The sequence below is a fragment of the Aphis gossypii genome, chromosome 1 (genome assembly GCF_020184175.1).
Source record: "Aphis gossypii isolate Hap1 chromosome 1, ASM2018417v2, whole genome shotgun sequence".
Taxonomy (NCBI): domain Eukaryota; kingdom Metazoa; phylum Arthropoda; class Insecta; order Hemiptera; family Aphididae; genus Aphis; species Aphis gossypii.
The window spans coordinates 11,209,099-11,224,752 of NC_065530.1; the positions used below are offsets into that span (position 1 = coordinate 11,209,099).

The window sequence follows — 15,654 nt, forward strand, 5'->3', positions numbered from 1 at the left end:
GTTCCACCTGTCAGACTTGAATTTAAGTGGGAAAAATCTCACGCGAGACGTAAATAAAATGTCGATTTTTATGTTTTTTTCGTCAAACGAAAACATATACTAAAGGCCATATATTATTTATGATCGTGTAACAATATGTGATTGATGTGTTGCAGCCGTTAAAAGACATAGCTGTAGTTAGTGGCAAGACTGCCAGATTCGAGTGCATAGTGCAAGGCGAACCCATCGACGAAATCGTGTGGTCGTGTAACGGCCAAGTGCTGGAAAACTCGGACTGTTACCAGGCGCAGTACAGGAACGGCGTGTGCAGACTCACGATACCCAGGACGTACCAATGTAAGTGCCTCCCTCGCACTTCCGATTGACCTGTATGGTCACGGTTATATATTGTATAGGTCCAAGATAGATCATTTTTTTTTTTATTTTGAAAATTTAGTTTAATGACGAAATTTGGACTTTTAATTTATAACATTTTAAGTCCTACACAATAGTCTTTACAGTCGACACATTATGAGTAAACCTGACTGGTTAAAAACAAAGTTTCACCGTTCTCACTGCTTGTTTTTAAATAATATCTTTCTCGTACCGTTTCAGTCAATGCAGGATCGTACTCGTGCACCGTGTCCAATTACCTGGGGTCCAGCAGCACATCGGCCGACCTCCGAGTGTCAGGTGAGTCTCGCACGTTCATTCAACATTAAATTCATGTATGGGCTTGTACTTCTTTCTCTTCGAATACAAAAAATTACTTCCGGTTGGCGCGGTGGAGTTTTCGAGATTCTTATTTTATTCTATAATAATAATAATAATAATAATTTAATATATTATATAGTTTTTAACATAAATTACTCAATTTTGTTTGTAGAATGTTAAGATTTATAAACGATTCTGTTTTAAGAAAGTACAATATTGTTTAGACTTTAGAATGTATAGTGTTGTCTAACTACAAAACATGTCAAACCTATTTATTAATATCATTAACTTTGATATATTATTTATATATATTATTTATTAATGTTTAGTTTTTTTTCGCGATTGTAACGAATAGCACCGATGTTTACAATTTCACCTTGGAATTAATAATAATAATATTATTAATAGTAATATTATTGTTTTGTAACAATAAAAAGTTTCAATAAACTTTTTAAATTGGTTATGGTTTCTTCTTTCTTCCTATCTGTACGCTCTCGTGTGCCTCTATGCCTTACGCTTGCAGCAGTAAGTAATATTCATATCGTGGTACGGTTAAGTGTTAAACTTTGTTTTTTTTTATTATTATTAAAAGCACGTTTACTCGCAATAACACGTTTGCTACATTTATTAGCGAATAAGTGTAGTGTAGTAAATGAGCTGGACTCGTATACTTTAAGTCGCACGTGTGTTGGTGTGATGATTTAAAAACGTTTACCTAACGTTCAATTTGTGCAAATGTTAAAGTTATTAATCTAAAGCAACATTTCTCCAAACAAGAGTACATGCTGTATACGCTGTTGTTTTATTACTTGAAATACGCGTATGACACGGCATTGTGGATAGTGGCGCCGCCGCGGCCGTTGAATAAAATACATGCCACCAACGCGGTAATTGGTAAGACGCATTAACATAACCGCATTGGTTTTACAAGATATACAGACGTAGGAACATCAGTTTTGCATTATTTATCATGACAATATGTTACAATAAGTTTTCGTCGAGTCACTCGAAAGTACGATTATGACGTTAACGCAAAACACAACTTGTTGACAAAAAAAAACTTAAATCGGTTTCTAGCTATAAGACGTTTAACGCTGTGAACAATAAAGTATATATTTCGCAATATTGTTTTTCTCAAGTCTTACGCAAATGTGGAAATTATACATCATGTTTTAATTATACTTGATGTTTGTACTTTATAGTCTACCTACTTTGGGTGGACGGTGTACAGCTAAAGGATGTAGTCTACTCGTGATTTATATTTATATACCATCATAAATGTTGCTTGTATTTTACTAGTTGTTTATAGTTGTTTATCGTATTTGTCCACTTTGAAAACTATATATTTTATATGATAAACTGAAACTAGGTATTTATGTTTTTTATTCAACCTCATGAGAAATTGACAACTATCTAATCTAGTAATTAGAACTCAAGTATAAGTATATACTATATATATATATATATTATATAATGTATATATTTATTGCGTATTTGCCAAATACTTTTGTATTATGAATCGAACTTATTTTTAACTTTTACTATTTACGTTTAAAATCCTAAACATTGACATATATATTTCTTTAATAATTTGAACATCGATATTTTGATACGCATAACATTGACAAATAAATATAATCATGTAGGTAAACGTTGTTCTTAAAATTGTTTAAATACCTACGAAAGGTACCTTCGAAAGATGTGACGAATTAAATTTTCAAAACCAATATGACAGAGCATTTTCCAAAGAAAAATATATGAAAATCGTTTTTTTTTTTTTATTGATTTTCTAAATACCTAATTTATAATAAACATCCAATCAATTATTTCTGCTGATAAAAAGTATCCGTTTTTAGTTCTCATAAATCAGTACGATTAATATTGTATCAGTATGCGTCTTACAATCTCACCGTGCATATAGCGGCGTGGGTATGCCATATGCACTTTAAAAGTTTATAAATTTCTCATAATATTTATTCTAGATTGATTATGTTATGTGTTTATGTAAATATATTTATAGTTTATGACAAGAAAACAACTATAATCCATTATAATCTAAACATATATTATTTTTATTCCAATAAAAACACTAATCTTACATCTTTTATTTGATTTATTTATTATAATATTATATTGTAATTGAGGATAAGATCTCATAAAAAGATTTCTGATTTATTTACCTCATTAATTTACATATAATCATATTTACATAACATATTTACTTTATTTTAAAAAACTATTTTTTTCAGAATAATTGTGATTTTAATAGACAAATTAAAATAAATGTTAACATTAATCACAACCTATTCTTTTTTATCAATCAATCAACATAAAAATAATAAATATCTACTTATTAAATAGGTTACCTATGAAAAATATTTAGAATATTATAGAAATCCGTTATTCTTAATTCCTAAAATAAATAGTTACTTTAAAACATTTTAAGTATATTATATATTTTTACATTTTAGTATTGTCTATTATTTATGAGTAAAAATATTGCATATCAATTAATATATCTTTTGTTGAAAGACGTGTCAAATGAATATCATTTAAACAATCGATGATAAATATTAGTGAATTAAATTGTAAAAGATTTGTGGAATATTTTATAATATTTCTACCTATTAAAAATATTGTTAGAACAAATTAAATTTTTCGCCTAGCGAAATTAGAACATTATATATTATAGTTGCCTTCGTATATTATACTCAGTAAACCCGTTTATATTTAGACGTGTGTTATTTTTTGTTTTACTCCCACAACGACACACTATTGCATTCCGGTATAAAAAAATTCGCTTTGTATGAAATGTGAACGTTTTATTTATATTTTATAGGGATTTTTATTCGAACGTATGGTTGTTTTTTATGTATTCATAGCGAAGTGTTTTTTTTTTTTTCATGAACAATAGTCTTAAATAAAATAAAATTATTATTATTAACATTAAAATAAAGAAACATGACCGAATGGGGATAGAACTTAAAAATACACTTTATTAAATTATGGTTATCTGTATAATGCATACAAATTAACTTACCTACTATACCTACCACGATCTATGTTTATACGCGGAGCTTGTATAAACTTGGTAACTACTGAACCAATTGGCACCAAATTTCACACTTTGAAATTGAAGGAGAGTTCATAGCGTATTTTTTAACCCATAAAGGTTGCTATGTGAGCTCACATTTTGAATCACTAAAAACTATTAAAATACTGTTATACGTTTATTTGTTAGGTTAAGTTTTTATTAACATTCAACTGTATTTATATGGTTATAAATTAAAATAATATGTAGTTTGTATGAATAATGTATGATTCAGGTGAAGTGTGCATATAAAAACGATCTATTTATACTTTTCATTGGAAATCGGTACTTAATTTACACGTTGAGTAAATCGAATTCCGGAATGTAAAAATGTGTTATTGTGAGAGAAAAACAAATAACAGACAGTAAGTACAACATAAAGTTTTGAAATTCAACTTGGGTTAATTTTATTGCGAATGCATTGATGCACATTAATGTTTCGCATAATATTATGGAATTTATTTGTATATGGTTTTAATATTATAATACAGTTATTTTTAATTAATAACCTACATCAACTGATGAAATATCAACAAATAAATTATGTTTAATATAAATCATTTCTGAACGTAAAAAATAAACGCATAATTTTATATGTTCATCTTAATACTTATTTTAATGAATCGAATAGCAATCATTCATTTATATGACTAAATGGCTTATTTTATTTCGAAAACTTACAAATGTATTATATATTTATATGATTCAATTTATCAAAAAATTGTTTTTTTTCTTGAATACATAATATGAGTATTTAAAGTTGTCATAGTCATTTAGACCGAAAGCTTCTATTTTTATCAACTGACATTATAGTAATTTGATGGTGGTATTAAAAATTATTTATGTATTAAAAAATTTGCGTAATTATTATATGAATAATATATTTTTATTTAAAATGTATGCTAAGAAGTTTTATTATTAGACCGATGATCTATATGAGCGTTGGCATTGTTATCATATATTTACATTTAAAAATCTATTTTAGTTACACGCAAATTTGTGTTAAGGTAGGTAAATATTTCTTTCGTAGAGTTAATTAGGATATAATTTAATCTCATCGAATGTGTTATATGATCAAAAAGTATATATTTGTGTATACTGTATGATTATTTTTAATGTTAAATAATACCACTCACAATTCAAATCTATAATTTTAATTATTTTTATATACATACATACATTTTTGATCGAATAAAATAATAATTATCTATATCTTCTAATTAAATAACAGTTGATAATGGTAATAAGAAAAATGATGACTCTATATATAAACTAGTCTAATGAAAGACAAAAAAATTATGCAACGCACTTTTTTAAGTAAATCCCACCGGTATCTATGATTTTTTCGTCTTGGGTACATAAATTGTATAAAAAATTGTCTGAAGTACATTTTCTCTTCAGCCTCTGGACACAGCGTTTAACATATTAAACTATTGGTCCGTAGTCGATGTCTACCTGTTCCACTGCAGGTCGCTGCTTGGAAACGTTTCTTTAAGAAAAACATTGTTTACCTGAAAATCGGTGGAATTTACATGTTCCCTTTTTTTAATTTGTAACCATGGCTTTGCATATAAAACTATTATTTAAATTTTCGGATGTTGTTGTATTTAGATGTTCAAATAAACATTCAGGAACACATAACCGTATCATTCCAATAACTAGTCAAGAAAAAACTTAGTTTGAAAATTAATTTTAGGTACTCATACCAGGAAGTACGTATAAGATTTATAGTTTATTATTTTCATTCATAAAATATTACTGTTATAATATAACTATGATTCTCAAAAAATGTCCTTTTTTATAGTTGTCTTGATTACCTGTCAATGATTAAAAAACAAATAACAAAATTTAATTAACCATAAAAAATGCATGTAAAAAACAATGCCATTATTTTTTTTTATAATTCAAGACGTTATAGGTTTCAGATAATAAGTTTAATTTTTACATAAACAGTAATTTTGGTAGAAAAAATTAATATGTTACTCTAACTTTCCAACTGCAAAAAAACAGTTTGTCATTTTTTTCTTAAGTTATATATGGAATATTTGAATTACTTATACAATTAATTTTTATAAAAAGTAATTTTATTATTCTTCTCGCTCTTTAGTTATTTTATTTATCCCTATCGAAAATATCCAAGCGAATAAGATACATCACCATCCAGTGACGTCGAACCGTCTAGTGAGTTGGGTGAGACACTAAATATTAATTATTATATTTTCTACGCATACACATTTGTAGTATTTCTCGGACGCGTTTAAATTTTCTTGATTTTCATAATGTTAAAACTTTGTGTGGGGTGCTCGTTTTAAAAGTTAAAATATACATTTTATCTAAGCGATTAAAAAACAAGCCATTGAGTGACCCGCGTCACCACTATACCATACTGTCACTACTCACTAATAATCTAACCATTTTTCAAACATACAACACAAACTTGTATTTGTCTCGGTTTCCGACGACCGTTTTTCCATCCGAGACTGCAATGTATAGTCATCGAAAATGAAAATAAAATAGCGACAGACGATGGCGGTGGTGGTGACGGATTTTAAATTAGAAGAGATTCAAGGCCGACCTCGGACTATACAGCACGTACTGACTACTGTATATCACAAAATATCAAAAAGTCTCATTCCTCAAGTGGAGACATTGATTTTAATTTTTTACGGATCAGTTTCTTTAAAAACCTTTATACGAACAAAGCGCACGAAGTTTTTTGGCCACAATTATTACCACCCTTGCTTGGATCAAAAAAATATAAATGCACGTCATGTGTAATACTAACAGTCGAGTGTGAATTGCGTAAATCACGTAAATTCCATACATAATACATATTATGTACCTGTATAACATTCTGTTTGAATTTGAATGGGTACTATACTGCTACAATACTAAATCGAACGGATTTTCTAAAGATCGAAAGACGATCGGCTGATAAAGCGAATAAGTCGTGAAAAGAAAAACCATCATACATCAGTAAACAACGCAAATCGCCTGCGGTGTACATCATTTTCTATCCAATCGTGTCCCGAGTGAATGATAACCAGATATAATAATATTGTAATAATTATTATTACTATTTCTTTAGTGTTCGGCTGCGGAGAAAACGGTCGACAAAGATCGTCGCCGCCGTGGGATTTGGCATCGTCTCACGAGGCTGTTTTTTTGGCAACTCAGCTACGACGACGGGCGACGGCGCGCGTAATAAACGACTCTCCGGGTGCCGCCTAAAAAACCACTGGCAAAGCCAGTCTAATAATAACGCCCTTGTCGACGGACACGGCTTATCTTTCTGTACCGTTGTCTATTATTCGCACCCTTTCTAGCTCTCTCTCGTTCTCTTTCTCGTAATAACAATATATTATAATAATCATTATTATTTAAAAGCTGAAAAAATGTTTATGTTCGCTCACCATCAGTAAGTAGGTACATCATCATGTACGTCGTTGCAGTAGACGGCCAAGTGAATAATCGTTTTTCATGAGTTACTTTTTTTGTCGTGTTAATTACGCTTTTAAGGGATGGTTCTAACCCCCGAAAAAAAATATCAAAAAAAAAAAAAAAAAACTGAAAAATTTTAAACACATTTTTTTTTTACAAAATATGGTGGCACATTATTTCAATGGGTATGATATCAAAAAATCAAAAAAAAAATCATCGTAAACCGCTTAAACAATTGTTGTAGGCATTGTAGTCGAGTTCGGTCCTGTCTGCATATTTGTTTCTGCTTGACCGGTTTTCATAAAACTAAAATCATCATTATATTTCAGTATTATCAGTCTTTAAATTATTTATTTTTATATACGAACTGGACAATCAAACGGAAAATGGACCCATGATTTTTCCATACAGCGGATTCGTAGAGAATGTAAACTAGTTCTAACTAACATATTAAAAAACACTATTGAGACAAAACACTCAAAATACAATTACGAGTATAAGTTTTGTGTTTGTACCTATTATAACGGTTAAACGTTTCGATAAGAAAAATCAACAACATTTTCAACTAGGAGAAAGTTATCCTGGCAATTCATTCTTATGTTCACGAAGTTCGTCCCACGGTATATAAAACCCAGTACGGATGAAAATTCTAAAATATTGTTATTCGTGTCCAATAAAAAAAGTTCTCATACGTGATGACGACCAACTTCGTCACAGAAGTATAACTGCAGTGTGAAGAAAATAACTGCATATTATTATTATCATACGGTTGGTCTGCGTACACAGTGGTTTTCGTGAATTTGGCAAAGGACCTGCGGGCTGTGGTGTTGCATTGCGCCCATTGCATATCGTACGCGGTATAGATAGTCACTATTTGGACACGTTTCAGCTTATTATTACGATTTGCGAGCAGTCTCGACATCATTACCGCAATGTATAAGTATACGTCGTGTACAATATTGTCGTCGAGAGAAAATCGATTTATTTTTTTACTAGGTAGAATACTATACATCATACATAATATACGTCATGTATATAAGTGCAGTACATAAGCCCTCAAGTTTTACCGAAAATTCACCAATTTTTTTATTATTTATATCATAAGACTCTATAACGATTGATTATTTTTCTGTAATGACGTGTCCTCTGAATATAATAAGTACACAAGAGTGACACGACACAATAATATATGGACTGCTGCTGCAGTGGACGTATATATTATTGTTACAATATGCTAACGAGAATAGTACAAACATAAATCATCGCAAAATATAGACGTGTACTAATAATGTTTTTGTTCAAGGATCGCTGGGTCTTCTATCCTTTGACGGTTAATCCAATCTGCGACGGTCCTCGTACTATGTACGCTGTTGTCTTTCGTTAGTTTGGTTGCATTCGTTTATTATAATAATATCATCATATACAGTGTTGACGTATATTTTGTCTTGAAACATTAGACTTGACGTGGCGTGTGGGCAGTGTACACATATATATATATATTATATAAAACGATCGCAGATGAGTTTTGAGCAGACCAACACAACTATATCTACGTCATATCCGTACTCGTGGACATAATATTTTTTGATCCACGCTCGTTCGTCGCATCATCATCGCACGCGATTATTTCATTGAAATTTTTTTTTCTTTTCTCGTATTTAGTCGAGAAATAATTTTAACCGCACAGTGTTTTCACTAATTATACTAATTTCTGAATAAACTGTGTGGTTTAGTATAATAATAGAAATTTTCGAGGTTAAAAGCCGAATTCGTCATTTAGCCTGTAAAAACTTCATTATACTAAATCCCGTCCACTGCTGCAGAGTTGGATAATAATATATAATGTAATAACGCTCGATCGACTATAACTGACTTCAAAAATATCAATCATTCGTATTATATATTATATTTACTTACGATTTGACGTGTCTAATATTAAATTATCGATAGTAATGAAATCGTTTTGCGATTTTGAATATTAATAAACGATGTGCTTATAATATCTTAATATATTTACGTACTATTAAATTTTCGTAACTTTGCGCCATCGTTTCGCGCTAACCTACCTTTTTTTTTTTTTGGCACTAAAACGACTTAACACCAGTATCACATCAACGTTCCATGACGTTTATTATAATATTTTATAAAAAAAAAAACTTGTATATATTTAAACAACTATTATCACATCACGCGCAATCAAAACGAAGTCAAGTCGACTGTAATAATTAGTCAATTTACAGAACTACATATATGCACCTTACCATCCTTACCTACGACAATGCGCCGTGAATTGATTATAGGATCTGTATTTGAAATTGATAAATGATAAATAATAACTAAATCATGTAACTATAATAAAGTTAAATTATGAATTATTTCAATTTTTATTTCTATATTATTGCTCAGTATAGACACACATATTTAAGTTCAGTTATCAATAATATTTATACTTATGCAAATCATAATAAAATACCGAAATATATCTTGTTTTCCGGTTCTTTAGGTTTAATTTATTGAAAATTAAAATTTTTTTAGATCAGAGTATATCTTTAACGTGGTCACGATGTATTTTAACTCGTAATAAATCAATAATATTTTTTAATATTCGAGCTTAACAATTAATGTGAAAATAAATCGATCGACGACAAAAAACAAATGTATTTTAAATTTTAAAGATGTACATTATTTTTACATGAAACTAGTAATAAAACACTAAAAATAACCTTCAGTAGGTAAATATTCCAACACTTGATTTAAACAATTATTTTTAAAAGTTAAATAAACCAGTGAAGTCCAAATATTTTTTATTTTTAAAATTTAAAAGTTTAATAAATAAACTGCTCTTGTACCATATATTATCCATAAAATATAATTATATTTTAACGTCTCGTTTCATGCCAGCAGTTAATTATTAGATCCGCAAGGATAAAATATATTGTGAGTAAGAATTGAACATTTTGTGTTCACCTACGCATCTATTATATACTCGAAATAACTTCTTGAAGAGGCCGTATACTAGAAATATTTGAAATAATCCTACATATAATTATTTAATTATTATTTATTCACCTAACTAATAAAATTCTGGAAAACTGTTTTCACTTAAATATAATAATATATTTATTTTACAAAAATTAATTTATTATTAATCCCCATAATTCATTATAGTAGGTTAAGTCACTGTCCCTTAGGTTTTACTAAATAGTCATAACTTATAACATTGTTTTATTTTAAACGAATTGACGAACAAGTATTAATACCTAGTTGAGAATACGACATCCTTATTCCCGAGCTTATTCCTTACTTATGAATTATAAATATATTTTTTAAATCGAATAGGTATTTTTATTTATATTTTAATTACATTAATTTTCAAAGAAATGTTGCAGTGAATAAAAAAACTTAGTTAAGTAAAGTAAATAGGGACCCTCATATTTCATCAAGTCGTGTCACATACTTATTCAATAATATGTTGGTAACAAAATGTTGGCTTGTGGTAACGAGATTTACCACAAGTGTTATAGTTTGCGTATTTTGTTATAAATATGTTTTTGATGAGTATAAACTTCGTTATAATAATTATTCAAGTGACCTGATTTTATACCAAACAGTTTTATTGAATTAATTTAAAATAAAAAAAAAAACAAATACACATTTATATTTTATTTTTTGTTGGAGTGTTTTATTATTATTATTATTATTATTATCATCATTTACGATATTGTTGATTGGTTATCGCTTATTATACAGGGTGTCCCGTGAGGATTTACCCATTGCGATATCTCGTTATCTGTATTTGTTACCACTATGGTATTAAATAATTCACTGTTTTTCTAGAAACTAGAAAAAATATTAAAAATCAGGAAATTAATGAAATCAAAATGTTGAAACGTCAATATTTTCAGAAAAATTAACTCTACAAAATGGCTATCTTCGATTTTATTGAAAATAATTAAATAAAAAAATATATTTTTTAACTTTTTTACCAAAACATTAAAATAAATTAAAACATAAAATATTTGTAGTTCTTATTCCTGTGAGTCTTATTAAAAAATCAGAATTATGATATGTCCATTATTTCAGGAGATATCGCAATGGGTAAATCCTCACGGGACACCCTGTATAACGTTGTAGGTACACATGAACTACATTGTTTAACTACTAAATTTGGTAATAATTTATAAATAGTTATACTATACACTTTAGAAGTCATGAAAACGAGTTATCAGATTTTTAAAAAATAATATTTTCACTAAACACATGTGATTGTGAATGCGCTTAGAAAGATAGTTTAGAAGTTAAAAATGTTAACAATAAAGACGTGTATACAATTGCTGGTGTTAGAGTATAATTACAAAAATATTAAAATATTTTAATAGTAATTTTTTTTAAAGAGTGTATTACCTCTTTGAATGGAATTATTTTCAACATAATTCCTATAAGTATACCTTATTTATTATGTTGTTAAATTATTATTAGGTCCAATTTAAAGACAGTTATAAAATATCATCAGTAAGTAATAGAGCCATAGAGGTGCATAATAAATACATTTACCTATAGTATAAGTTTTAACTTAATTTAGTGATATTCATAGTACATATTTTTACTGTTTAAATAATATATATTTAATATATTTTACAATTTAGAGAGTATACCAAAATAAATAGATTGGGAATTTTTTTACTTGACACTATATACATGCGGTCATCATACATCAGCATCACCCCCACATAAGGTCATCATTATATTTATTATAGATACAATATTTATCGCTACTAACTCGATAAAAAATGTATATTGTTGGTCTTTATAATATTATTTTCAAACAAAGTACTTTAACCGCTTTAAATACATTACATTTATATATAAGTATCTGCTGTATAGTCCATCTATTAACCTTACTATCTACAAGTCATTAGGAATTAACGTTGACCAGCTGTCAATGCTTGTTGTTCCTCGTGATTAATTTATTGCTTTTAAAATCATTGAAGATTATGAATAACATAATATATTAACTAATCAAACAATTTTTAATTATTATATAATATGTTATTACACGTTATATTTTTCAGATAATGAATTAGTTAATCCGTACAGTGAAGATTTAGCGAACTGCAGTATTGTTATCGAGTGTAAATCCAACGAATATTTTAGTAAGTAATAATTCCATAAATATTATATTTTAGTAGTTATCTGTCTATGCCATCATCCATTATGTGGATGAAATAATTGAAGGAACAATGAACAATGAACATATACCTAATTTGATACAAAAAAAAAAAAAAAAATTAAAAGCATATAGTTGTTGGATTTTCCACTCAGAGTGAATGTCTTTAAATATAAACACAACTATTCTGATCAGAGCTCTTCTGAATACAAACTTGAAACTGGTATGTGATGTAAAAATGGCTAATTTCTTTGCTTGTATTTTCACCAATTTTTTCGACGTTTACTGTGTAATATTAATATATATATATATATGTATTCAGAATGTAGCAGAAAAAACTGATATGTTACTGGCATAGAGTAGAGTTTCAGACAATGTTTAGATTACCCGGTGTGGCGGTGTATGTATACTTTACCCAGTGTCTTTGGGCAATACATTAAAATACTATTTCAGCCGTGCAGAATTATACTTTAACCGGTCAAGTATATACTTTGTAAATTTGTCAATAGGTAGCTTATATAACTTATATATTTATATTTGATGTAATTCTGATAAATAATAATATTCAACTAATAAAGTAATTAATATGATTAGTAAGATTAGAAAGGTTTATAATTATAAAATAAAAAAATTTTAGTTTATATTTCCTAAGCTATGTAGACTGGGCAATGCATAAATTTGCCTACATTTCCTATCATAATTGGACAGTACCATAATGCCGGGTAATCCAAATATTGCCCGTAACATATATGTATATGTATAATATATACATATATACACTAACGTCACTAACAAACCACCAGTACTATAACAACTATAGGGGTAGGATGTTTGTGCACTAAAAAACAGCTAAATAGGTATGCATAAAAAATTGGAAAAATATGCATTAAGAAATAAAGAAGTGTAGACAATAACTACATAAATCTAAATTTAATTATTAATAGAATATAAACAGATTGGGTTGGTAGTATTTTTGTATACTCGTTATATTAAATATTGTCTATTACATTTTTGAATTTTCTTATTTACTATAAGCCATAAAGTTACATAACTTCGAATTTTATTCATTGTTTCTTGATAGCACTCTGATAAATAGTTTTTGTGCGTTGTCGATTCATCAGGTATCTCCTTTCCTTGTGTATTTTCTAAAAATCACGAAAAACAGCTTTGTTGATCTTATTTGATTGTATGTTAACTGAAGTCAATGCTCTATATAAATCTGAGTTGAATAACGACATGTTTATGTTTTTGTATCATAAGTTTTTATTCATCATTTTCTTCTTTTTGTGGTTTTTAATCGAATATGTTTAGCGATGTTCATTTGTTGTTCAACAGTAAACCTACTATCGCTATATTGACCTTAACTTGTAATTTGCAATTAAAGATTGAACCATCAGTAAATAAAACGTTCTCTTCAAATTGTTTCACAAAACCTCTAAGTCAGTTAGAACAAGAGCTTTTTATTTTAGGCATAACTGAAGAGTGATTAGAGCTAAAATATACAAATTATTTTTGAATGATTTACTGATTTAATAAATCAAATAGGTACGTGGCAAAACACGAAACGCGCAGTATCGGTACTCTACATCGGTCGTAGGCTATACGGCAATAACTGAATACAAATTATTAAATGTTATGTTAAAATATTTGATAAAATTGTAATGGTTCGGAGTTTTAAGATAAGTTTTGATTGTGACAATTGACCAGGGTTATCGAAAATTATATATGTAAGTAGGTATCTTTACTCCGTATAACTATAACGAATTCTCAACAATAAATAAGTGATAATTTGTAAAATACAAATAACCAAACTTATATCAAATTCAGTTAACATAAAATATAAAATTACCATATTTTTTAACATTTCTAAAACCATCAAATATGCGCTTAAAAATAGAAAAAACACAAATTAATGTACTATTATAAATTTTATAATATCTATAAAAACAAATAGTCAATATATATTACAATATACAAGATACACCTATAAACGACTATACCTAGTTATCAATAACATTTTTCAGGCATTTCTGTTACACTCAACAATCTGCATATACTAATTATTAGTATATTTATTAGACATGAGTAAAGTATAATTCGTGTTTAATCCTAAATAAAAAAAAAATGCTGCAAAACGGTATTAGAGAAAAAAAACGTATATTATATTATTCAGACATTGGGTCATAAGACAACTAAGATAATATATACAGTAAATAAATCGAGAACCAACATCACAAATACGAGTATAATGATATTAATACTCGAACTAACGTAACTATAAAACATTTTATTTTAATATAAACGAAATTTGAACTGACCATTATTGAATTATAGGTACTTTATTTTTCGTAAAAAGTACTTATTATTTACCTTTATAATAATCGTGTATTTATTGATTCAATGTGTTTAAGCCAAACAAAAATTATTGCAAAAATAAAAAACAAAATAAGCCGAAAGTTAAAATAATAATACTTTCGTTTTCAAACAAAAACAGACATATTCTATAATAATATGTAATTAAAATACATTTTGGCTAGATAGTAAATGCCTCGCAAACTGCTATCGTTTTTCAACTGGCAAAATTGGCGACATATTTCGACAGCGTGCGTAATCAATTTTGCATGAGTGATGGGAGGATTAGTTTTTAAAAACTAAGTTCATGAGACACCAAATAACATGTACACGTGTCACTCTATTTATAACATGTCTAGTACCTATATGCAACTAGATTAGTAATAACTAATAACATTTATTAATATTACCGGTAAAAAGGTCTTTGAACGTTCATCACCGTTTTATTGTTTATTTTCTACATCAACCATAGTTTTTTTTCCGTCTCGCTAGAAATAAATTATACAATGAAATATTGAATTTAATATCATATATCGGTGATTTAAAAATGTCTTGACCAACTTGGAATTTATCAAAATGTGGTGGCGAATTTCCAGCTATACCTACGAATACATATTACACATATTATGCATAAAATATCTGTGACATATTATTAGAGACCAAAGTCCTAGTGTGTTCATGACGTACATTATCCTAAAATATGTTTAACATTTTCAAATATATATTTTTAATATGGATGGCGTTATACAAAAATAATAAATCTTTTAACAAGAATAGCTCGCTAAAAAGCTTAGATTTTCATAATGTTTGTCAAAAAGAACATTTTTATCATATCGTTATTATTCGTTAACACATGTTTAATATGACTCAACATAATATTATATGGTTTTTATTGGCACCATTGAGTAAT

The 15,654-nt window shown here is 28.0% G+C and overlaps 1 protein-coding gene and 1 long non-coding RNA gene across 6 annotated transcripts in view; one reads left to right on the forward strand and one right to left on the reverse strand.

Moving 5' to 3' along the window:
- The window catches only part of LOC114128165 (muscle M-line assembly protein unc-89), a 54,866-nt gene extending 53,710 nt beyond the window's left edge, over positions 1-1,156 (forward strand). For 4 of the 5 annotated variants that reach the window (XM_050206244.1, XM_050206227.1, XM_050206238.1 and 1 more), the window contains 2 exons: positions 156-336; positions 595-1,156. In XM_050206244.1, coding sequence (XP_050062201.1) covers positions 156-336; positions 595-701 — 288 coding nt within the window. In that variant the 3' untranslated portion in view covers positions 702-1,156. Of the gene's footprint in view, positions 1-155; positions 337-594 lie in introns of those variants that run through there. The other variant, XR_007605761.1, reaches the window with a different exon arrangement.
- Positions 1,157-7,389: 6,233 nt separating this feature from the next.
- Positions 7,390-7,927, reverse strand: LOC126551895 (uncharacterized). The gene is made up of 3 exons (XR_007605781.1): positions 7,741-7,927; positions 7,594-7,667; positions 7,390-7,531 (listed from the first exon to the last, which is right to left on the reverse strand). It is a non-coding gene; the product is annotated as an uncharacterized LOC126551895 (long non-coding RNA).
- Positions 7,928-15,654: the final 7,727 nt, after the last annotated feature.